At 40.3% G+C, this 25247-nt stretch overlaps 1 protein-coding gene across 1 annotated transcript in view; it reads left to right on the forward strand.

Moving 5' to 3' along the window:
- Window positions 1-25247, forward strand: part of ADAMTS16 (ADAM metallopeptidase with thrombospondin type 1 motif 16) — a 106984-nt gene that overhangs the window by 20796 nt on the left and 60941 nt on the right. The window contains exons 4-9 of the mRNA XM_081133690.1: window positions 8299-8581; window positions 10141-10340; window positions 11975-12058; window positions 14244-14403; window positions 15893-15998; window positions 23321-23458. Of these exons, the coding sequence (XP_080989816.1) occupies window positions 8299-8581; window positions 10141-10340; window positions 11975-12058; window positions 14244-14403; window positions 15893-15998; window positions 23321-23458 (971 nt within the window). The remainder of the gene's footprint in view (window positions 1-8298; window positions 8582-10140; window positions 10341-11974; window positions 12059-14243; window positions 14404-15892; window positions 15999-23320; window positions 23459-25247) is intronic.

The raw sequence follows: 25247 nt of genomic DNA on the forward strand, positions 1-25247 counted from the left end.
CCTATCCTACCAAACATGGTAGATGTGTTACAGCTGAGGAACCTACATTGACACCTCGGTCACCCAAAGTCCATCGATTACATTAAGGCTCACTTTTGGTGTTGTGCATTGTATGGGTTTAGACAAATGTATGAGGACATGTGCCCATCATTATAATATCATATGGAGTAATTTAACTGCCCGGAAAATCCCCCTATGCTCTGTCCAGTCATCCTTCCCTCCACATTAGCCCCTGCTAACCACTGTTCTTTCCTTTTTACTGTCTCCATAGTTTTGCCCTTTCCAGAATGTCCTATAGTGAAATCATAGACAGTGTAACCTTTTCAGGTTGGTTTCCTTCACTTAGCAATGTTCATTTAAGTTTCCTCCATGTCTTTTTATGGTTTCATGGCTCTTTCCTCTTTTTCGTTAACTGCAGAATAATATTCCATTGTCTGGATATGCCATAGTTTACTTATCTATTCACTTACTAAAGGGCATCTAGGTTGCTTCCAAGTTTTGGCAATTATGAAGCTGCTATAAATTATCCATGTGCAGGTTTTTGTGTGAATATACTTTTTTAACTCATCTGCAGAAATACAAAGGAGTGTGATTGCTGGATCTCGTAGTAAGAGTTTGTTTTTTGTACTTTTAATTGAAAACTTTATATGATTCTATTTTCTGTCCTTTTTATCATATCAGTTATACTTTTTTTCCTACTTTTCTTAGTGGTTATCCTAGAGTTTACAATACACCTTTACAACTAATTCCTACATGCTCTCAACTAACACCATCATTGGCATTACTCTTCAGGGGTGCAAGGCCCTTGAAGGACAACAACGAAGGTGGTAGAGAAGCGACATGGTTGCTGGCAAAGGCCTCTCTGTGGGTGCCATTCAGACTGAATTTATCTTAATACTCCACTCAGCTAGCTCTCCAAAGTTGGGCAGATTTCCATTTAATAGTACTTTCTTTTAGATGGGAATATTAATCCTCACTATATATGTTTGTTATTAGGCTAGGAGTAATATAGAGAGCAAATCACTTAGCACATTACCTGCCACACAGATGGTGCCCAAGACAAAGTAACTTATTTTTATTTATGTTTATATACATAAGAGTATATATAATAAATATTCTATTAATTTATAAACCACCTGAGAGCAAATAAAGAATGTTGGGTTTTGAGACAGCCCAATGCATAGCTCCCTTTTTCCTTATATTTTTCTTTCCCTTTTCCTTTCCCATATATCCTGTATTCTCAATAAAGTATGAAATGTTAATAAAAGGAGTAACTCAGATGGTAGACCTACATATTCCTTTTTTTAAAAAATCATGTTGCCCGGCCGGGCGTGGCTCAGCGGTTGAGCGTTGACCTAGGATCCAGGCGATTGGGGTTCGATTCCCAGTCAGGGCACATGCCCGGGTTGCGGGCTCGATCCCCAGGCAGGGACGTGCAGGAGGTGGCCGATCAGTGACTCTCTCATCATTGATCTCTCTCTCTCTCTCCCTCCTTTCCTCTCTCTGTAATCAATAAAGATATATTTAAAAAATAAATAAAAATTAAAAAATCATGTTTGGAAAAAGTGGAATATTTGTGCAAGTGAGTGGTTTTCCTAAAACGGGGCCTCAGATTAGACCGAGTTGCAGGATGTGCGAAATCCCTGGAAGGGACTGACCTGGGACAGCAGCTCACCTGTGGTGCCCATCTGGCAGCTAAGCTTATCCTATGATCAAGATCCATTGAGTATATGAGCTTCCTCTGGAACACTGTCCATGAGAGGAAAGGGCTGTACTATGCGTGCCCAGTTTTGAGTTCAAACTCACAGATAAAGCATTTCCTCCCTGGAGAGGAACCAGAGAGGGCAAGGAGTGCAGTGCTTCAGGATCCTGACCTGCTAAAGAAACAATAGAGTGGGGGAGAAGTGTTAACCCCAGCAGAGGGTCACCTTTCACTCTAGGTTCATTGTTCAGCCAGGCATGCTACTGGAGTCACAAATAATCATATTTATCTAAGCTATAATCATAAATTATGTCAGTAGTAAGATTAGATCATAGGGTAAGGCAAGATAATTTAAATTATATGACAAACACAAACATGAGAGCTCTTCAGATTTTAAGGACAAGTGCTGAAAGATGAGCATTCACTGTGCTACACCCTTGAAGCTTCAGTTATGAGGTTTTAAGACAAAAGAATCACTGTTTCAAATAGCAGATGAGAAACATAGATTCCAGAATAGCCTCAAATAATTCACTGTCAATAATTACTTGGTGTAGCCAGGGATAATTCTAGTGCAATGATTAATTGTACCCTAAAATTACACCTCTGCTTCCTCCTGCCATAAAGTTTATTCAAAGCCTCATTGGCTAAAGGCTCAGGCGTGCTCAGCTCTGCAGCCATCCATCCTGTGATGGTGTGTGTGTGGGTAGGGTATAGATATTGGCACTTCACCCAAGTTCCACTTGTTGCCTGTCGTCTGCTCATGATTACACTGACCCAATTTGGCCAGGTCACAAGGTCCAGGTAGAATTCAACAGAATGAATGAATTTGTTTGAATCATGCAAATCGGGAAAGGCATAGAAAAAGTCTCCCCCTTGGAAGACACATCCTTCTGTGCCAACTCTCCAGTCAACCCCCAGTTGATCCCTTCTGCAGTTCTGCTTCTCTTGCCTCCAACCCCACCTCTCTTTTTCTTTCTTTCTTTCTCCCAGGTACCAACAAGTGCTCAGGTGTGAGGTGTGTCCTGATAGCCCCGTGGTAGAAACTGGCATTTGTGAGAGACCTGTCCTCTTTGGTGGATTATGATGACTTGAATTATGCCATAACTAACAAAATTTATAGCATTTAACTTTAAGCAGAAACCTCATACAAGTGTCTGAATGTTAGCATTTTGAAACTGTAGATGAGCAATAGGAACATGAACGGTGACCAAGTTTAGAGCTGAGCAAATTGACTGAATTTAAAAGACTGGACTGATTTTGGTTTGCAGTAAAGGCGAGAGGGTCAAGTAAGTCCAGTGCAAAAATCTCCTGGGGAAAGAGAGGACCTTTTGGGTGTTTAGCTTCTTAGAAGATTTTGGCTGAATTTTGATTTTCGAAGCATCTCAAATAATCATGCACCAAGGTTTACTGTGGTCTCGGGCACTTGGAAAGTGATGAACTGGCCCTGGGCCAGGTTCACGTTTGACCCTGAGGTTATTAGGAAATAAAAAGCAGAGTTTGGCTTCTATAAATGTTAAAATTGTCTTGTGTTTCTGAGACATCACTAAGAAGACAAGAACAAGTAGAATATTCTCAAAACAAGTAACACTTGGAGAAAGAACAAAGGAGAGTAAAAATGAAGTTCCTAGGGAATTAAAATGCCTGTTTCTCTTAATAAGCCTGATCCTGTTTTCACTATGTTCATTGACAGCTAGCTGTCTTGAAAAGAGCTTATGGAGTCATCGGAGACAGTCTTGGCACCAGTTCAGTGAGGACCTCTTACACTGCAGGAGAAACAGGCTCAGTGGTTGGGCATTTATCCATTTTTTCCTAATTTCCATTTTATTTTTTGATTCATGCAACTTTTATGGACAGTGTCTATAAATAGATACACATTAATAGAAGTCTACCAACTTATTTATTTATCTTTATTGTTGAAAGTTTTACACATAGCCCCTTCCCCCACCCCCCATTGATCCCCTCCTCCCCACTGAACTCTACCAACTTTTAATTGTGTATAACAACACAAAGATTACAGTAAACATCCTACTTTCAAGATTCAACATTTTCTTTACTTACATTACTCAAAAGCAGCATTTTCTCAGCACTAACGTGACACACATTTTTTCCTTCCTCATAAATGCAACATGAGTGTTTGGTAGGCTTCCCAGTGTAAAATGATTTACAGAATTGGCCATGAGAGATGCAGGCCCCGGGAGAGCTCCTTTGCAAAGCCTGGAGGACATTGGCCTTTTGTGAAGTCTGGTTAATAATCCACCCAGCTGACATCCCAGTGGTTACTGTGGGCAGGCATATACTAGACATTTTATGAGTTTTCAAAGAAATATTTTTGATTCAGCAAAGAAAAGCTTTGATAAGGAGAAACCATTAATCTTCCATGATTTGCCTAATCTTTTAAGTGAACTTGCAAACTAATAATGCAGCAAGATAATGAAGTAAATTTTTTTAGAATTTTTGTTATCTATTGATTATGAAGGGATATCTCAATATGTCGTATCAGTTATTATGTTCTCTGTATTTAATGAAACTGAGGATAGTTTAAACATAGGCTGTTGTAACAGACTGAATTACAAATGAAACAAGTACAATGCTTGACTACTTTGTTAATGAAAATTCAAAAATCCACCAGCTGTGACAGGTCATTCTTGCTTGAGGATCTGGTCCCTCTTAGCCTGGACCACCCAGAATGTAGTCTTGAACCCAGGAAAAAGCAGGGAATGGTTTTGAGTCTGGAACAGCTTTCACAGAACACAAGTGTTTTAGGTGAAGAAGCCAGAAAGAGTGTAAAAAGCAGTGAACCACGCCAGAAGCAAAGATGCGTTCAGGGCGATTGTGGTCATGGGGTGCACCAACACCTGGACTTCAGAAAGATCTCATATTGTACAGTGAAAAGTCCCCCCCAAGCCTCCTGAATTGCCAGGGTGAAGTATGATATTTTACACTCTTTGTTTCATTCAGCAAATTTTGTTTGCACGTTTACTGCTGGTCATGTGTTTAAAATACGTTCTTGTTAAGTCTTACGAACTCATGGCAAGTAGCTATCCTTATGTCCACTGCCTAGATGACAGAACTGCACAGAGAAGCTAAGTAAATATCCTCCACGGTCACACAGATGATAATGCAGAATTGGATGAGATTCTGCACGGGGTGGACTGCTTCACCTGGCTGATCTCCATGAGTCCATTCAGGTTTGCACGAGAGATACCGAATAACATCTAGCCTAGAGAACCCAGAGGAGCAGATGGTCTTCTGAGGGGTGATTTGAAGAACGAGGCACTGTTTGTGTATCAAAAAGTTTTTTTAAAGCCAAAGATGAATTTTCTTTTTTTTCTTTTTTACTTTAATATTTAAACTAGTTACCTTCAATAGAGTGCAAAACCTCTTTGGGTGGTGTTATCACACACCCATGACGGCTCTACTACTCCTGGGTTAGTTTAAATGCAGAAAGGATGAAACCGAACTGACTTTGGTTACTACTTAATGTCACACTTGGCTGTTTCTTGATAGAACTACAAACTTTAAAGTATTATTGTATCCTGGTTTAGTTGGTAGAGCTCTAGGAGACATGAAAGATTCCCAAGTCACTCATGTGGAATATGGCATGAGAGGCTGCCTCCTCCTCTGTGACCCAGAGCATAAATTCCAGGTATTTCACTTTCCACTGTGAGGTGGCAGTTAGGCCCCAGGAGACCTACCCCCCACAGTGCTGATAGCCTCATTGATAATTCACCAAGTTTACCTTTTCTGCACCAGCAGGGCCAGTGCTTAATCTCTGAATGTACCTTAAGCCTGGTCCCCCTTCTTCTATATCTTTCATCCCTGACCCTACTGTCTCCCAGAGTTGTATTTAGTCCTTTCCCAAGATCTCCAAGATCTCAGAGGTGCCTCTCCATTCCTGCCAACCCAGATTGTACAAATATCCAGACTCACACAGGACAGCCCAGCCCAGCCCAGCCCAATATGGAACTTCATTTGGTGGCAAGGGTGCACAGTAAGTCCTGCCCAAGTGAGAACCAGACTGGGGCTCCTCAATCAGAGAGATACTTAGAATAGGCACCTGTGCGTCAGAGTCTTTGAGCACCTAATAAATGTCTCAGGACACTAAATTATCAAAATAACTTTGGAGAAAATCAGCACAATTATAATTCTGAGAGTTCAGTATTGGAGAGTTTACAAATGGTACCTGACCATTCTTCAGGAGCAATACATTGTATTCTGAATGGACGGCCATATTTAGTTACATTTGTAAGGATTTTAAAAATTCACCTGTAATTCTATGATCCAGCAATGCCATTGACATTTTTTCTAAGTAACAGAGCACACAAATTTTTAAAACTTTAGTGGTACAGAAAGATGTAAAAATGAAAATAGAATTCCCCTTTTTGACACGTCCTATTCAACCTTCTCTCCCTGAGATAACCACATGGACAAGTTCTCATCAGTCCTTCCAGGAAAAGTCCCTAAGTATAGATGCATGCTTTTCAAAATGAGCACAGCTGGGATCAACTACATACTTTACTATATACTTTTAAAAAGTTTACTGCCTTGTGGAAACCCTGTAAACCTAAAACTTATTGGTTCTGAATTTACCCTGATTTTATTCAAGTCCCTACACTACGTTTTCTAACCAGGTGACCTTGAACATGTTAATCACACTGCCTCCCCATTTCTTCTCCCACAAAAAGCAGATAATAATGATGCCAGCATTACAGAATGGCTGGGAGTGACAGGAAGGTATTATATAGGATATATTGGCCAGTCTCAGGAACTCAAGAAAAAATGTTTAATTATGATTATCCTAAGTACATAATTACCTCATGTTTTTAATGGTATGTATTCCACAAATATACTTTTAAAAATGACTCTGAATTAATTTGTAAACATTTTAATTATTTCTTGTTTTTACTATTTTTACTTTGTACATTTTTGCTGTTACAAACAATGCTGCAATATACATTCATAAAGATTTATCAGTATTGGAGAAATATCTACAAAAAGTGTTTGGCAAGATTTTCAAAGTTAAATTCCTAGAATTGGGCTGTATATTTTCAGTGTTGATAACTATGGTGGCCCACCTCCTGGGCGTGGTCCCAGTTTGTACTTTCCCAGAGTGTCACATGGGCCTGTTTTTTCCCACAGTCTTCAAGCATTGTTATTATCAAGGTTTAAAAATATTTGTTACTGTAAAAGGTACAGTCTCAATTTTGTCTTAAGACATTTTTAGTGTTGTTTATGCTACTTTAGTTTTGTGTTTTGTTGTACAGACATTTCTAATGTTTTTATAATGACCTTTTTTTCCTATTTCCTTAATATTTAGCTTAGAAAGATCTTCCTGATTCCCTAAGAAATTATTTTATTCTTTCTTCTGAATTAATTTTGTTACACTCTTATAGAAAGTAATCATATTAATTCATGTTTAAAGAGTTTTGAAAATTACTCTGTTAGGATTGTAATTCATTATTTATTTGGGAACCTCTCTGTTACCAGTGGGGAGAGGTCCTTGTTCCAACCTGTTGCTAGTGAGAGTGGAATTTTTACAATATCCAGAGAACAAGAATTTTCTGAGAGTTGCATGGAAGAATGAGTTATTTTTATTTCTGTGGAATTACATCCCTGAGTTTCTAAGGTCCCATTTCCCCTTTGTCCCTCTAAGGAAGAAATCCCATTTCACCTTAGCAAGGCTAAAATCAGAGCCAGTGTTCAGAGTTTCCATTTCATATTGGACCAGTGTCCAATCCAGCATCAGCTTAGCTTGTATTCCCCGCTGTTGTCCGTTAGTCCATTGCATGTGGGATCCATAGGGCCACATGACTGTGGAGAAAACACGGGCGACTGCAGGGAAGCCAAAACATCCAAGAGCCAAGAACAACAAGAGCAACAAAAGAGAGCCAAGAGAGAAAATTCCTTTGTTAGGGGATTATGTATTCCTAAATTTTCATGGGCCTGCAATGACCACACCCATTCTGGCCAATGATCTATGCTCCCAGGTGTGACTGACAAGTACCTTCCCTAGTCACCACAACTTTACTGTGCATGCAATCTATCTCCCCTTTGTTGGACCTCTTCCCCCAGTGACCTGCAGGGAATGGGCCGGTGGTTCCCTGGGGAGTGTGAAATTGCAGCTTCCTGGTGAAGCTGCCCAAATGACATGCCTATAATGTCTGGCCTTCCCTTTGCTCCTTTCCTATTACTAATAAGTTCCTAATTACAGTAATATCACCTACACACACACACAAACACAAACACATACCTATACTAATATGTAAGTTTGTGTATGTATGCTTTCTCCTCCGTTATTTGGTTAAAAATAAGTGACATTAGTATGTTGTGTGCTCTCTCTTGCTGGAGTCATATCATAAAACGTCCACACACATCTTTCTGAAAGGGTGCAGATGGGAAGAGTGTAGAAACAGGCCTTTCCCATTTGTAAATCTCAATCCAGGTGTGTGAACCCTTGAACATGTGCTCTCAAGGAGGGTACAAAACATGGGAATGGCATGCTTGTAAATAAAGAATAAAAAGAATGCTTGGAGAGCTGGCTATGTTACCAGTTGGAAGTATAATTGTGTTTTTTTTCTTCCTCCCTATTTTTCCAGTCAGGCATGATAAGAACACAAGAAGCAGATTACTTCTTAAAGCCACTTCCTTCACACCTAACAGGGAGACTCAATGACTCTACTGGGGGTGGGTCCCCCTCCCACATACTGTATAAGAGATCCACAGAGCCAAGGGCTGAGACGGGGCACCAGGTATTGATGGTCCAGAGGCAGCGGGAACTGGAAAATCACCACCTCTTCTACCACGAAAATCAACACCAGCATGACAGCTTTAACCTCAGGCACCCACAAAAGCAGCATTTCTGTGGAAGACGCAAGAAATGTATGTAAGGGCGATTCTTTTCATGTATTTAATGATTTAAACATTTACATAAGCTGATGGAATATTTTTAATTTTCATCAACATATATCTGTTCCCAAGGTGACATTTATTAACTTTCCTTACTAAACTTAAGTGATGATTCCAAAGAGAGCCCATTATCTTCATGTTCAGTATAAAAGCTCTCTCCATGGTAGATGGATAGATAATGGTAAATGTTTTCATTTTTTTTAAGAGCTGTTCCCTGGACAGATTAAATGACACACTGCTGAGGAGTACAGAATCCACCAGACATCTTCAAAAGAACCCTGGCATGTCTACTCAGTAATTCTATATTTTTGAGGTCTAGATTTATTAAAGCCCACATAGTTTTCCTGCTGAGGTCATTTATCTCTATACATACTTATGTACTTGACCCACCACATCAAAAGACAGACTATGCAAGACATAATTTACCTACAATTTATCACCAAGATTTACCAAAGTCATTTTTTGTCATGAAGATTTAGGAGGTGATGTGTTGTTTACATTTTATGTAGGAACCTTTCACAAATTCAAGAATAGGAGTTTAGTGTTTTCTGGAACTTCCCTCACTTCCTTCAGCTTCCCCCTCCAGCATCATTTCATTAAGCCTTCCTCCCATGAGCCCATCTTCCCCCAACCCCATGTTTCCCTGCTGTCTGGTTTCCTCAGCTGCTATACCCAGCACCTTAAAACAGAGGTGGGCATGTGCAGGAGCTCCATAAATATTGTGGAATGGAGTGAATGGCCCATAACCAGTTGGCACCTACAACGAAAGAATAAGTACCATAGCACCTGTGGGTATTTTGAAACCTACTTTCCCATGAAACAGTTCTAACCAGGTTTTCTAAGGCATCCGCTAAACTGAATTATTTTTAACCTAGAGTTAACTTACTGATTATAAATGCCAAAACTATTTTTAAATGGCTTGCTTCAAGAGGACAGAGTATATTTTATCTTCTAATTACGTTCTGTAAATATTTATGGTGCTTTCTAGGAAAGTCAGCTCTGCAGTGAGGTTGATCTGTCTCAAGTAGTTTAGAACCTGTTTGAAACACTGTAGACAAACCAATCATGTGTGCAGACATAGGAGTCAACTTTAAAACTGTCAGGTCATTAAATCCTTCAAATACGGAAACAATGCAAGACAGCCCTCTTTCTTGTAATTGTGAGTTTTATTGCACACAATAACTCTTTTGCACAGTCTGTTCCATAAATCCTTATACTAATGTAATAGTCTTTGAGCATTATGTTTCTAGATGCTAGCACTACAGAACAAAAATGACTCTCTCTTGTTTTAAATCAGGACAAAAGTATACAAAGTTAAATAAAGCAATGATTGCCATGACATCTAGACTCTATGGCCTTTATTTGAATTGAGTGTTCCCCTTTAACATGAGTTTTGCATCACAAAGCTTTAAGGGTTAGATGGTTCATATCATGAACATTCACTTTTTAAATTCAATTTCTATATAACAAGTTCCACCACTCCTTTTATCTGATGAATTTGCTTTAATTCGCTCTCCCTATGGCCCTCATAGACATGCCCAAGCCTCCCGAGGAAGACCTTTTCATCTTGCCTGATGAGTATAAGTCGTGCTCACGGCACAAGCGTTCTCTTCTGAAGTCCCATAGGAATAAAGAACTGAATGTGGAGACCTTGGTGGTGGTTGACAAAAAGATGATGCAGAACCATGGCCATGAAAATATCACCACCTATGTGCTGACAATACTCAACATGGTAAGAATGTCCATGTTGAGGCTGAGTGTGTAAGTGACACCTAATGGGGTGTATGTGCACATGTGTTTTACATTCTGCTTTTTACTTACAGATTTATGTCTCATACATAGAAATATTTTATCTGTGATAACTCCTTCAGTTTTATTGTGCTCCAATCAAAAGAGTCATTTTTAGAACTTCAGATAAGAAATTAAGGGGGGGTGAAAGATTTGAGCCTCTCTCTGAGCCAGTAACCTATTTTGCTGTCCGATGCCTTCAGTTACCAGAAATCTAAATGAATATGCTGAGATATTTTGGTGCAATAAATGTTTATCACCATGCTGTGTGTAATTTTTAGATGGTTATATAGAAATACTCATTTTAGGAATGTCCAAATATTGAGTATACATTATTTTATCTAGAAAAGCAGTACAACTCTTTAGAATGTCATCTCAGATAAAGAGTGTCTGTCCCCAGATTGGCAGCTGTAGTAATTATGGAAGAGTGGTAAGAGGTATCTGAGGCTCATTTCACCTAAGTGACATCTAGATAAGAGAAGACAAAATCTTGGGTTACCAAAATGTGTTTTAAGAAATAGTTGTGCCCTGGCTGGTTTGATTTGGTTGGTTGAGCATTGTCTCATGCACTGAGGGGTCACAGGTTTGATTCCTGGTCAGGGCATATGCCTGTATTTCGGGCTCAGTCTCTAGTAGGAGGCAGTCGATCAATGTTTCCCTTTCTCTCTTTCCTCTCTTTCTAAATAAAAAATCAGTAAAAGCATGTTTTAAAAAATCTATTTTATGTTCTACCTCAAGAAACAGAGTACCCCTAAGTGTGTTTTATATTTCATGATGCCACATAGCTATTATTGCTAGTATCATTTTTGGTAGGTTGACTCAAGTGGTTTATGACCTCCTAGAGAACAGAGGAAGACAGTGACACTGAGGCACCTACCATTGCACATCCACAGGGCTGAGGACAGCAGGGCCCAGGATGCTCTGATGTGTGCAAATGTCGCCCCTATTCTGTAGAGTTTTTCTAATCTTTACACCTCAAGTGTAGAGTGGTAAGAGGTATCTCAGTGCCAAGTCACCTCCCTGTTGCATCCCACACTGTTGACTGTCACCCCAAATGCCACTCCAATATTCACTTCTACGTCTGTGACCATCATCATCACCTCAAATATTTGCCTCTTTCTTTGATCACCTTTCCCTGTTTCCTTCTCTTTTTCATGTCTTCTTGGTCTTTACCCAGCATTTCTTTGATGCTTCTAGAATCCCTTGCCAGGAGAGCTTGGGGAGTACTTACCTATGCAGTTATCACTATGAGTAAAAAGTCCTCTTTTTAATTCAGTTGAGGACACTCAGCAATTCAGAGATTTTGTAATTCCTACATTGGTGTTTGAAAAGATGTGGAATCCCCCTGCCCCAAACTTCAGTTTTTCGCCCCCAGGCACCAACAGGGATTTAATAATCGGTCTTTCGGTTGATAGATATTCCTATACCTGTCTGCCTGGCAGTATAAGAAACATAATATTGCTACATCACCAAGAAACACAGGGATTGGCCTTCAGCATCAGACCTCCAGGCAGACTGAGGGCTGGGGGACATTGGTGTCAGATATGGAGACTGACATCAATTGCCTGTCTTTTTCAGGTGTCTGCTTTATTCAAAGATGGAACAATAGGAGGAAACATCAACATTGCAATTGTAGGTCTGATTCTTCTAGAAGAAGAACAGGTATTCTGGCTTTGAAACCAGCAACTTTTTCCCTAGAAAAATAAATGCAAAATAATGCTTTGTTTTCTTTAATATGGATTATTTACTTCTTTTTCCCTTGGGAGACAAAAATTTTTCAATATTTTGTATCTAATGCAATGAGTTGCTTGTCAGTTCCTGTAATGATTATTTGATGTTTTGTGTCTTTGTGCAGAGGTAGTAAGAAGTACTCATGTAATTACTTATGAGAAAATGGAATAGAGAAGCTGCCTTTATTATGTGGGTGGGAAACACACTGGGAAGACAAAGTACAACATGTATCTTCAGCCACTGTGAGCTTTCAGAATGCTGGGTGGAACTGAGCCCTTTGTGTCTTTTGCTAGAAGACTAAAACTGTCCCCTAGCATAGAAGTAAAATTGTACTCTGTGGCATTGCATTGATTTACTCTGTTGTCTCCCAACTCCTAAGACTGATCCCACTAACCGCCACCACCTCTAATCCCAGGATTTTATTTTCATAGAGATTCTGCAGTGTTGAGCGCTTTTCTCTCATTTCATACAAAAAAACAACAACACAAAAAAACAAATTATGCTGGATCTTGGTAGCATTTGGTAAAGGCATTTCCTTTGCCTCCATTCCAGAGTCCCTGTCTAAATGCCCAGACATACACTTCAGTTCACAAAGAGGATATATATGAACATTTCGTGGCATAAGTAATAGGGGGTCTCTCAGTCATTTGAAGGCTCTTGCTTCTATTTTGGCCCAAGCTGATCACTGACTGGACATGGGAGAGTGAGCCTGGGACGCGAATCGGGCACCTTGCATCCAGTTCCACCCTTGTTAATTTCTTGGCAGAATCTCCCATTAGCCATAGTTTTCTTTTTTTATAAAACAAAGGATTTTTAGATGATCTCTAAGATCATACGATCTTAGAAGCCTAGAGGCTTTAATATTCTGGGGCTCTGCTCTTTTTCTGGGCAGGGTGGGGGTAGTAAGGACAGGCCTGTTTCTAGCCTGAATAGTCAGGAAGATACAACCTCATTGTCTTTTGTGTGAGTGTCTGTCTGGAGAAGGGGTGCTGAGCCAGCAGGGTTTCTCAGGTGACAGGTTAATTATTCCTTGTATTAAATCGTTTTCACCTTGGAATTCCTCCAAGCTGCAAAGAATAGGCAAGGTTATCTTTTGATCGTGCACCTGTGTTAACTTTGATTAATGCAGTGTTCCTGGAAATCGCCCGCTGAAGAATGGAAGGCATGTCCCAGTTTTGATGTATAACATCTAGCTCAGGTGTATTTGACTTTCTGCAAAGACAAAAACTTGTAAAGAGAAAACGTATGGCGTGACCGAGGGACAGAAATCCCAACACAACACTCTAGTCATGAAAGCCTTAAACAAGTTGACCTAAAATTAAGGTATTTAATCTAGTTTTCTCTGACCATCATAGGAAAACACAATGTTCCTACAGATAAGTTTCAAACAAGTCATTGCAGTCTGTTCTGCTGGATGTTCCAGCCCCCCCCAAATTCTTCATTCCCGAAGAGTTCACACGTTCTTATGATATTTCGCTGTTGCTTTATTAGAACTTGTATATGTGGATAAGGTTGAATGTCTTCTCTCTAGTTTCCCTCTAGTTCCAGTCTGTTTTTCCGAAATAAAGCTTTCCCAATTGACCTGCCTCTTCTCATGAATATGTTGCCTCTGTAGTTTCTTAATTTAACGCTACAATAATAAATATTAGAAGAGCTATAAGTTGGAAATCCCATTCACTCAACTTGGTAATGAAGTAGACACTCAGAGACTGGGTGTGCTTTGTGTATGTGTCTAGTCACGTACAAATGATCCTGTTGTCTTATATAATTTTGCAAACTGTTTTACAAAGATTTTAAATGCAAAAATTTTATACACAGGAATAATCTTTCATGGGTCACTGAAAATGCATTCAGGGTTAGCTAAATACATCCCAACTATTTTAGCACAGAACTAGAGAAATGAACACAAGTGTCTATACAGAATCTGTATGGTTTTATGTAACTCTTTTTTGTGTCTTAGTACATAAAATGGATAAATTAGCCTATGTGCCCTTTGGATCTACCTATGTATTTGAAATCCAAGTGAATGAGAGTTTGCTGGGATGCCAGTGCTTGTAACAGTTGCATGATACCCTGTTTTCTTTTTGTTACCGTGGTCTTGGTCTCTCCTGCATAGCCAGGGCTTGTGATAAGCCATCACGCGGACCACACCTTAAGCAGCTTCTGCCAGTGGCAGTCTGGATTGATGGGGAAAGATGGAACTCGCCATGACCATGCTATCTTGCTCACTGGTCTGGACATATGCTCCTGGAAGAATGAGCCCTGTGATACCTTGGGTAAGATCGTCCCGCAGAGTTTTGAGGACGCTGTATGTGCTATGCACCTTCCGTGGCCTTCTATAGCGAGCTTGTGCCCCCTTTCCAAATCTGTAAGCGGTAGCCACTGCTGAGTGCAATTATAAAGAAGAAACTTGCATCCCTGTATGAACTCAGGCCAAGCATAAAAGTATGCATTTACTCATCAAAAGTGATTACTTCGCAAGGGAATGTTCCTTGCAGATTCAAGAGTTCTTGTCTTCTAACTTAAGAAATAATTTCTTTCATTTCTTCTTCCTGAGGGAATGGGGTCAGTAGAGTGAAGGATATCTCATTATGTGGCAGAAATGGTACATTTATGAGTATTATAGAGATATTACAACTATATCTTATTCCTGATTTTAAAATTTCTTTATAAATGTCTCAGTCATAGCAATTTTTTATATGTTTATGAGGCTGAATAGATCTTAGAGGCAGCACTCTGATATTTTTTCCAAATAGTTAGTATAAAGCATGGTGTGCTACTGACCAGGGCTTTCCTGGACATTTTTTCCTAACTCTCCATATTTCCCTGGGATTTTAGGGAGGAAGATACTTTATTATAAAAACATTCAGATAGGACTCAGTGTAATGTAGGTTAACCTGACCTTAGGAAGGCCTGTTTATGAGTTTGGCCCTAAGCTGACCTCTGAGAACTTAGATTTCCAGAAGGTTCCCACCAAACTGCCTGATCAGTGTGGCTCACTGTGCCAAAACTATTTGTACAAATAATGCAATTTCCATGGAATACCTCCTTTCCTCATGGGAGCCTGGAATTTGGGTCCCTGCCAGGCAGAAGATGCCTATGTAATCAGCCCCCAATAAACCCCTGGGCCTGAGTCTCTAGTGAGCTTCCCTGGTGGACAACAGTCTACACTTGTCATGATGTGTTACTGGGGAAATTAATCATGTCTTGTGTGGCTTTACTGGAAGTAGGCTCTGGAAGCTCATGCCTGGCTCTCCCAAACTCCTTCTCATGTACTTGTTCTGTTTGCTAATTTTCCTGTCTCTCTGTTTGCCATGCTAAATCATACCCATGAGGTTCTGAGTCTATGAGTCCTCCAGGCAAATCCTTGAACCTGGGTGGTCTCAGCACTTCCTGACACGCCCACTCCCCACAGCACGTTTTTACTCTGTCTTTTGAGAACACAGATGTTTATAGAAAAAGACAGAAATTCTCCTTCATCTGCAGTGAAACCCCTCTTCCACTGTGTTCAAGCCATAACCTGTGACACAAACATCTCATAGAGCCCTGAGTAGCTTTCCACGCAGGGAGAACAGGTCCCCTACTCCCACGTTGTTAAGAGCCCTTCTGTTAAGAGTCCAAGGCTTTCCCACTTCACGTTTCAGAAGATGAAGGTGAGATCCAAATTTCCCTAAAGGATGGAGGGTAAATTAGCCCATATAATGCACCCTCTTCCTTTATGTTATCACAAACTGCTGTATATTCTTTTGACCTTTATGCCTGTAGGATTTGCGCCCATAAGTGGAATGTGTAGTAAATATCGCAGCTGTACGATTAATGAAGATACAGGCCTCGGACTGGCTTTCACCATCGCCCACGAGTCTGGACACAAGTAAGTACATGTCCATGGGAGGGTGGAGCCCAGGGTCCTTTCCCTCCTGGTTGGCTGCCATAGAAGTACTGACTTCTTAGGTCAGGTCTGTGAGGGGAACTCACATATATACGAGGAGAAGGGCATTGACAGGTAGTAAATGTTATCACGTAAGCACTTCTGTTGTTTCTGTTGTAGTGCCTCATCCTGCACATTAATGCATGTGTCTACGCTTTCCTTACCCTCTTATCTCCCTTACATTCCTGCTCACACATGCGCCTACCATTGCAGACGCTTGCCTCAGTCCTGCTCCTCTGTCCTGTGGGCTAATCTCATTCCATGGTCAGCCCCTGTTGGGGGACTCCCAATGACTGAGGGCAGTGACAGGCCCTTCTCTGTTAACTTGTTCCTCTTGAGTTTGTTTTCTTACGTGGCTTTTAGAATTCGGAGAGGTGTTTTTTGATTGGTGTCCTGAGCAGAATTTGGGGAGTGCAAGTACTACAGGAGATTGGGCCCAGTAGGAGATGGTTTGCTTTCCAGGTTCCCATTTTCCCGGTGTTGATGGTTTTGAAATAGGGCAGCATCAGGGTGAGCAGTGAGCCTGGCAGCTTGGTGCAGACAGATGCTGGTGCTGGACAGGCAGCTCTCAGCAACAGGTGGCATCTATTTACGTAAAAACTTACACTTATTCCTATAGAATGTCAAATTTCTATCAGTAACTTATAGAAATTTATTCTTAGGAAAGGTTTCTTGGGCTAATAATTCTGGAAACTGCCTTACCTTGAGCCACCATTTATGAATTTTTTTAAGGGGCCCACTGCTAACTTCCTACAATTGCCCTGATTAATATGAGCTCTGACAGTGATTGTGCAGGTGTTTTTCTACTATACCGCAGCTGTACTTGAAACTTCTAGAAATGCACAACCAGGAAACATAATTTTTATATTTTTACTTTAACCCCAGTTTTACTTGCAAAATCACGAAAGTTACAAAAGGCAGTGTTTATGATTTGGTCTCCATCCCCTATTTAGAAAATGGACTGAGCTCACTTGTCACCCTGACCTGTTCAAGGCATCTGTATGTGCATGTTTGTGTGTGTACGTTCACATGTGTGTGACTTTGTGTGTAATGGATCCACATGGAGGCCTTGCAGACTCAGGCTGTGTATGAACTGATGACCTGAAAGTGAAACTGTATATCCTATTACTGATCCCTTCATCATTACAGGTAATGATTGACTTTTTCAGTGCCCAGAAAATTGTGCCTACACTTCATAAAGCTTTCAGTTACATCATAATTGTATTTTTAATAGACTACTAGAGTTAAAACTTCAAAAACTCTCATTATTTTAACGACACGGGGATCTTGCTGTCCTCTGAACCATACCTAAATTTAATTAAACAATCAAGGTAAGAAATATTTAAGTCACCGAGGGCTGAGCAAATTGGCATTAGATAAGCAGCTGAGATATGGGCACTGGCATTGCTAGCAGTTGCAGGTGGTGCATTTAGCTGAAGTTAAAGTTGATACATCCAACACTAGGCTCTTGGTCTTCAATGTCAATAACTATCGGTGTTTGCTATTATTTTCTTTTAGAAGTCAATTATTGATATTTTTTTTTTACCACTTGGACTGGATCTACATGGAAAAAGAATGTCTCCCCAACAAGAGATACGTTTTGGTACTTGCAAGTGGGAATACAGATGGGAGGAAGGACAGGCACTCTGGATTTGATAAAGGGAAGTCCCACTCCCTATAGGATCAACCTCCAGGAAATTATCAGCTCTGTACTGAGCACCTAATGTTTAGAGGACATTGTGCAAAGGATGGAGGAACTGGGAGCTCTGAAGAGTCAGTTCTCCCGTGAACTAGCTTCTGATCTTATTGAAACAGGACATGTATGTAAAAGATGTACAAATGAATCGCGCGTGCTAAATGCCAAAATGAGTTATAATAATAGCTATGACGATAATGACAATAATAATTGTAATATCTGCTCTTTATGGAGCACTTTTTATAAACATGCAGAGCAATTTCTCATGTCTCTCAAACCATAGGAACCACTCAAGACAATCTCTCACCTTCCTTCACTGGCTTAGCATGTAGGCCATGCTGAGTGTTCAGCAAATGTGAATGAATGGCATGGGGGGAGTGAGTTGGGGAGCGAGTAAGTGAACAAATGAAGAGTATTTCAGTGCACATCAAATGAGAGAGGCTGTGGCGTGGAAGACCCAGTAATCAAACTGTAAATTTTACCTAAAGACAAGCACATTTATTCAGCTCATTTATTTAACAACTATTCTTGAAGAAGGGACTACAGGTTTGATATCTGGCTCAAATGTCATTACACAAACAACATGCCTTTGTCTTATTCTTGGCAATGAGCTCCAATTTACAGGTTGGTACCCTAAGAATTAAAAGACAACTATATGTCTGTTAGGTCTGTATAAAACATCATATTTCGCAGGTGACTTACCTCTTCAGTTTTGCTTACATTCAGAGGACGTTGTTTAGGGTGGAGGAGTGCTTCCCCATGCTTTCGGCCATAGGTCTCCTAGCCTTTAGCTCAAAGAAAGATTTCAGTCGATTATCTTATCAGTCAATTTCTTCTTCTAAGTTTAGTTGTTTTCATCTCAAAAACTTCTTGTGGTTATACTGGGGAATCTGACCTAGAAATAGAAATTGCTAAGAACCAGTGTTTAGATTTGTGTTGGAAAAGGGAGGAAGAAAGACTGGAACCAGAAGCGAGGGTGTGTGTTCTCCGCTTGTGTGTGGGATTGAGCCAGGATTGCCCTTAAGCTGGTGGGGCAGGGAGAGTGTCCTGGTTTAGGGTTTGTGATTTGCTACATGTAAGTGTTGAGGAATTGGCATAGACAGGTTGAGGACTGAATTACACATTTTGGAAAATATGTCATCTATTTGAAAATTCCCACTTGCAAAGGGAAGTCATGTCATTTAATGGGTAGCGCCCTGGGACTCAGGTACATTGCAGTTCTCCCACAGCCTAGGAGTTACCAGGGCATGTCGCCTGGTCTTCTCTTACCTGACTTTCCGTCTGCAGAACCAGTGGAGCCTGTGAGATCCTTAACGGGTGTGTGCAGGCATAATTACAGTGGTATTATTTGAGCTGAATATTCCCTATTATATACAATATGCTGAAATACTTAATTTGCATTAACATTTCAGGCCATTCAGACAATATTAAAACACATTTACTGTGCTCAGAAGTATGCATGATCTATCATTTTGTCTCCTGTCTTTTTCAGCATTTATGGACCTATTTTCTGGGCACAATTTGCATTCTGCCAGAAGAGCATTGTGTAGGATTCTATAAAAGGACTAGTGATCCATGCCCCCCAATGTCTCACAAAAAGAAAATAAACATGGCATGAGAGGGAGTAAGAGTGAAGGCTGTAGGCATTGCAAGAGACACAGTCGGGGAAGATTAGGGAAGTCTCGATAGAAGCGGATTGGCTTCCTAATACCATTCACTTCAAGCATACTTGGCTGGTGATGTTAGATGCCTTTTGAGCATTTGATGGTGATATGTGTACCCTACCAGTTTGTGGCTGTGCTGTCATCAATCTGAGCCCCTCCAGCTGGGTCAGGGAGGCACTGGGTGATCTGAAGGATTTGTAGAATATCAGGGCAACAGACATCATTGGTCTTGTGATTGTCAGACTGCGCTCCAGGGAACCCAGTAATTAGAGGGTCACTTCTTACCAATTTTATTTATTGTCATTCCTCTTAAAATTATTGTTTGTTCCTGTGTCCAAAAGTATTTGAAACCCACTGACCTTTGGCAAACCCACACATGTAAACACACACACACACACACACACACACACACACACACCATAAATATATACAAATGGCACCAAAGTGTTAAGTGATTTGACCAAGGCCACATTTGAATCAGATAAGTAGTACAAGTTCTGAAATTTAGTTTGTGACATACAGGGTGCCAGGTATTCAGAGGAAGGTATTTTTGTTTGTTTGTCTTGTTAATCCTCACATGAAGGTATTTTTTCCGTTGCTTTTCAGACAGAGTGGAAGGGAGGGGTGGGGGGGAGAGAGAGAGATCAATATGAGAGAGACGCATTGGCTGGTTGCCTCCTGCACACACCTGACGGGGGTGGGGAGCAAGCTTGAAACCCAGGTGTGTGCCCTTCACCGGAAATCAAACCCGTGACCCTTTTGTTCTTGGGCCAGTGCTCTAACCACTGAGCTCACCATCCAGGGTGAGGAAGGCTTTATTATCTCATTTTATAAGTGAGAAATCTGAGACTCAGAGAGTTAAGTAATTTGCCCAAAGTCAAACTATTTATGAATGACAGAGACTTCTTGAAAAACCTGCATCAGAGCTCTGTTGCAGAACATCCGGGTTCCACCAGAGGTTACCATCATCAGGCCAAGGTTGTGGTTTATTATCCAGATGACACTGACCCGTGGTTTCTTTAGAGAGTTTCTCATTTCCTTAGCCCCTGCTAATGAACAGCCTGAAATAATTGGTACAACCTCTGAATATACTTGGCTGTTCTCTGGGTATATCATTAATAATGAAAAAATACTTGTTGATGTAATTGAATCCTTGAGAAAGTACTGTGGAAGACATTACAAGCATCTGACATTGAGCATAATTCTCCAGGCCATAGTTGGAGGTCTGTTCTTTATTCATCCTAAAAACATGACTGGAGAACCTGTTATGGGCTAGTGGGTCCACTGGCCCTGGGGCTATGAGCATGGATAACAAGAATCTCTGTTCTTCAGAAATTTATTAGATAGTAGGTAAGAAAAAAATATATATATTTATATATTTAGTGCATTAGTATATGAGGCGATCATTACTTTGAATAAAGTACTATGGTTCATGGGAGAGAAAAATTATCTAGAATGTTTAACTTGAATATTAATTATATTTCTGGGTTGCCAAATACCAACTTTATCTTCGGAATATGTTCTAGTCATTCTTCCATGACTATATTAATATTAATATCAAATGTGATCATTGTGGCACTTTCATGGTAATGTGCTGGCATCCATCACAGCACAATTTATGGGAGTTGTACTACTTGGAAACAGAACTCTTAAAATAGTGGTGCTCAGATTCGGGTGGATATTAGAATCAAGTTACTGTGTTAGAATACACCCAAATACCAGAGCCTAACCCACAATCTACTAAGTCAAAAACCAACCAGGTTTCTGATAGGTTTCATTATAGCCACATTATGCAGTACATTTCTCAGATATTCTGATGCACAGCAGAGTTTGAGATTCTTGCTAGAAAGAATCATCGAAAATACATTAGATGAAAAGTTTAAGACCAAGATGTTCCCAGACCTGGGATGCTGTAACTTTGAATTTCTTAGAAATGCAGGTGAAACTGGTAACAAATTTATCTAGGGCACTTGATGACCCATACTGTATCTTCTCCATATTCAGGTCAAGGGCAAGCCAGGAGCAGGTACGTTGGTATTTCATCTTGGTCACTTTCTCCTCAAGACAGCCAACCATATGTGATTACAGTCTGAATCTTTTCCATAGCCATGACACATTTTCTCTGCCCTATGGTTACTCTGCTCTTGATTGATTGCTTTTAATAGAACTTAAGAGAATGGGTGGAGGCTGAAATGACTACATATACATCACCCTTGGTACTGAGTAGGAATTTTGCAGAAATTGGACAATGTTTGCACACTAGAATTTCTTGGATACACCCTTCAGTCATGCTCGAGTTACCCTATTGCATGGGTCCCGTCTGGGCCCTGACATTAGAGTGCCAGGTTCCAGTCGTGGCTCTGAGACCCTGGACAAGCCTCTCTCAAGTCTTCAGTCTTGCTGTCGTTGTATTATGCCTACCTTATAGGCTTGTAGTGAGGTTTAAATTAAAAAACATAGGCAGCATGCTTAATACCCTGTCTGTAAAATAATGAGTGCTTACAAATGTTAGTTGTTGTTTTTACTGATATTATTAAAGAGCTCTAAGCAAAATAGTAAAGTAGGAAAATGTGTATTTAGCCTTGGCAACAAGTACAAATTACCTGGCCTCCTTTTGGAGCCCACTCGCCCAGTGTTCATGTCTTCTGTCCCTGTCCCTGTGTCTCTCCCTTCACTGATCATGGGATTCTTAGATGCAGAATGTCCCCAGATACAAGTAACCACCATGTCCATTTTTGTTTTCTCTCTTTCTTTCCTTTCCCTTTCCCTTTCCCTCTGTTTCCTATTCATTTGAAATCTTACTCTAGTGATCCATATCATGATTCAGTGGGTATCAGATATTAATGACTGACAATCGGTTGACTCTCCAAAAATATATTTGCTCTAACAGGAAGCCTTCAGGGCTATAAAGAGTGCCCACCCCCACCCCCATGCTTTCTTCCCAAGGGAGTAAGTTCTGCTTTTCTGGAGCAAGTGAAGATGACCGAATCTTTAGAAAGTTAAGGAGAAGAAGCACTTGGTGGGGGGAGGTAGCAACTTAGCCAGTGGGATTTTTCTGGATGCAGAGCTACAAAAGTGACAGTAAGGGGTGCTGGTTGACACTGTGGGATTAGAAAACCTGTAAAGAATCATATTAAGAGTTCCCACAGCCACTTTAGTTTGAGGTGTCCCCATTTACTAAGCTAGAGCCAGAGCCCCAAAGTAATTTTCTTTTCACTCAAGAATAACAGGTTCATCAAACAAGGCCCGTAGATAAATGTAACCATAGCCGCCTATTGGGGTTCCATAGAGCCACTTCCTCCAAAGGGTTGTAGGGAATACTCAGCTCAAGCACTGTCCACCTGTCACAGCCTCTGGCAGTGCAGACCTAGCCTTAGATGGAGCAGTACCAGGTAGGTGCTGGTATAAAATGTCAACACCAAGATTTGCAGTAGTTGGCTAGTAATTCAAATGGTGTTAGGCTTCAAACACAGTTAGAGAGTCTGGCATCTGTATTTCTGACAAATACTGGAAATTCTGACAATCCTTGGTGAGCAGAAGAGAGTATAGAGGGAATGAAGGAATATAGAACCGTTTTAGCTCTGCCAAGATCAAATGAACTGCCCTCCCCATGCCATTTGAAATCCTTTTTTATAATGAAAGCATCTTCCCTTAGCAGACATCAGGACAGTGCTCTGTTTTGATATTCGTGTGTACTTTCAAACAGCTCGGTGAGTTGTAGTTCTTCAGGAAAGGCCTATGAATACGTGAGTAGTCTCCGCAGTTTGGCTGTTAAAGCTGTAATTTCTGCCTGACTAGCACACAAAAGTAGGAGAGTCTTCACAGTGTTGACATGTGTTTGTTAGTGTGTATTAGACAATTGAAACTGTTCTTTGTTTTGAAAGAACCATTTCTCTCTCTCGTAGCTTTGGCATGGTCCATGATGGAGAAGGGAACATGTGCAAAAAGTCTGAGGGCAACATAATGTCCCCTACATTAGCTGGACACAATGGGGTCTTCTCCTGGTCACCCTGCAGCCGCCAGTACCTGCACAAATTTTTAAGGTATGAACTTTTGGAGCTGGTCGTACATTTCTTGGTGCTTTTGATGTTCAGTGCCTGGTCAACCTGATCCTGTCCAAGCAGCCCCAGGCTTGGTGTGACTCCCCAAGATGGTTCCCACTTGAAAGTGTCTTAAGACATTTATATGACCAAGGAGTTTGCCAAACACTTCCTTAGAGCACGGAGGCCTGTAGGCTTAATCCAACATCATTTAACCTTTAAACTTGAAGTCCATATGATACTTACAAAGCCAAAATATTATGTCTACATTTAGATTTTTTTAAATCCTCCTATCTATAACCAGACATTTTAGTCCACGAATAGGAAGACCTAGCATGTATACATCTATACACACAATGCTAAAGCACACCTAAATGTTTTGTTTGTTTTTAACAAAATTCGTTTATTAATATGAGAAAAAACTTGTATATATAAACCTTAACCTGGCTCTAAAATCCCGTAGTTTTAAGAATTATTTTTAGGAAATTCAATTATAGTACTATTTTATTTAGGGTATAAAAGATTGGGAAGGTGGGATTTGACTCCCTGAACAATAGTCATCATGTTTTAAAATTTTAGAAAGAAGGGACTTTAAGAAACATCCTTAGATCTGCTAGTAAGGTAGATTATCCACCAAATCTCAATGAATTAGAGTTTGTAGTTTGGCTTTAAATCATAACTATTTCTCACTTGTACCACATGCCAGTATAGGTTGGTGAGATCTCTGCTCCACACAGTAATTCAGAGACCCAGGTTCCTTCCACCCTGTGGCTCTTTCTCTTGGAGGACCTTATTCTCCACTACAGCCAACAGGTGGCTAGGGAAAGAGAGCACTGGATGGTGTGCAGGGAAGGGGCTGTATTTTTGGAAGTGAGAACTCAGCTGATGGCCCTCCAAAGCGACGTCTACCTGTATGCTCTGGAGGAAAGGGACAAGAGAGTTGGTACAGAGAGGGACATGTGCTATATCATCAACCCCAAATCACATTACAGGTGAAGTAACTGAGACCTGCAGGGACCAGCTAGTTAGTGGCAGAATTGGTAATAGAACCCAGGAATTCTGAACCCTAGACCTGACTTCTCTCCACTGATCCCAAGAACCATAAATGCAAAGAGCCGAGGAATAGCAATTCTGTTGAACTTGTAACATTTATTTTTGTTTTTATATGTAATTACTTAACAAAATTACTTGGCTCAAATCCTATAAAGATGAGTGAAATATTTTATTTGTTTAGAAAATAGCTCTTAGCTCTTTGAAGATGACCTATCTCTGATAATCAACATTAACTGAATACATGGGCATAAGAATTTAGGTGCTAGGTCAACCTAAACTTCTCAACATCCCTTTTCTTCCCATCTAAACACATTCTTTGGGGAACAAATGATGGTACCTGGAACAGTCTGTGATTTGATAGCTCTGTTCCTCGTGGAAGATAATCCTGAAATGGGAACATTATTGTTTCTTTGGCCCCCAGGAAGGAGAACTGCTATTATTCAGGATGAAGGACATGTGTATTCATTAGAAATGTATTGTACCAGACACAAAAGAATTGTGTTTGCTTGCTAACAACCCACTGACTCACAATAATCTACTGATTCTAATAGTTCTCAACTAAAGGCATTCACATTTCTGAGATTCATCAAAGAAAGTATGAGAATTATCAGTCTCATTTCAATTGTATATTTTTGGAAAGAGCTAACAAATGAAACCAGCTTACCTTAAGAAATTGGAATGGATTCTTACAAAAAATTTAGTAGAATTCAAAGTCATATGAAGAGAAAAACAAATGAAA

The sequence above is a fragment of the Miniopterus schreibersii genome, assembly GCF_964146895.1.
Source record: "Miniopterus schreibersii genome assembly, chromosome: 3".
NCBI lineage: Eukaryota > Metazoa > Chordata > Mammalia > Chiroptera > Miniopteridae > Miniopterus > Miniopterus schreibersii.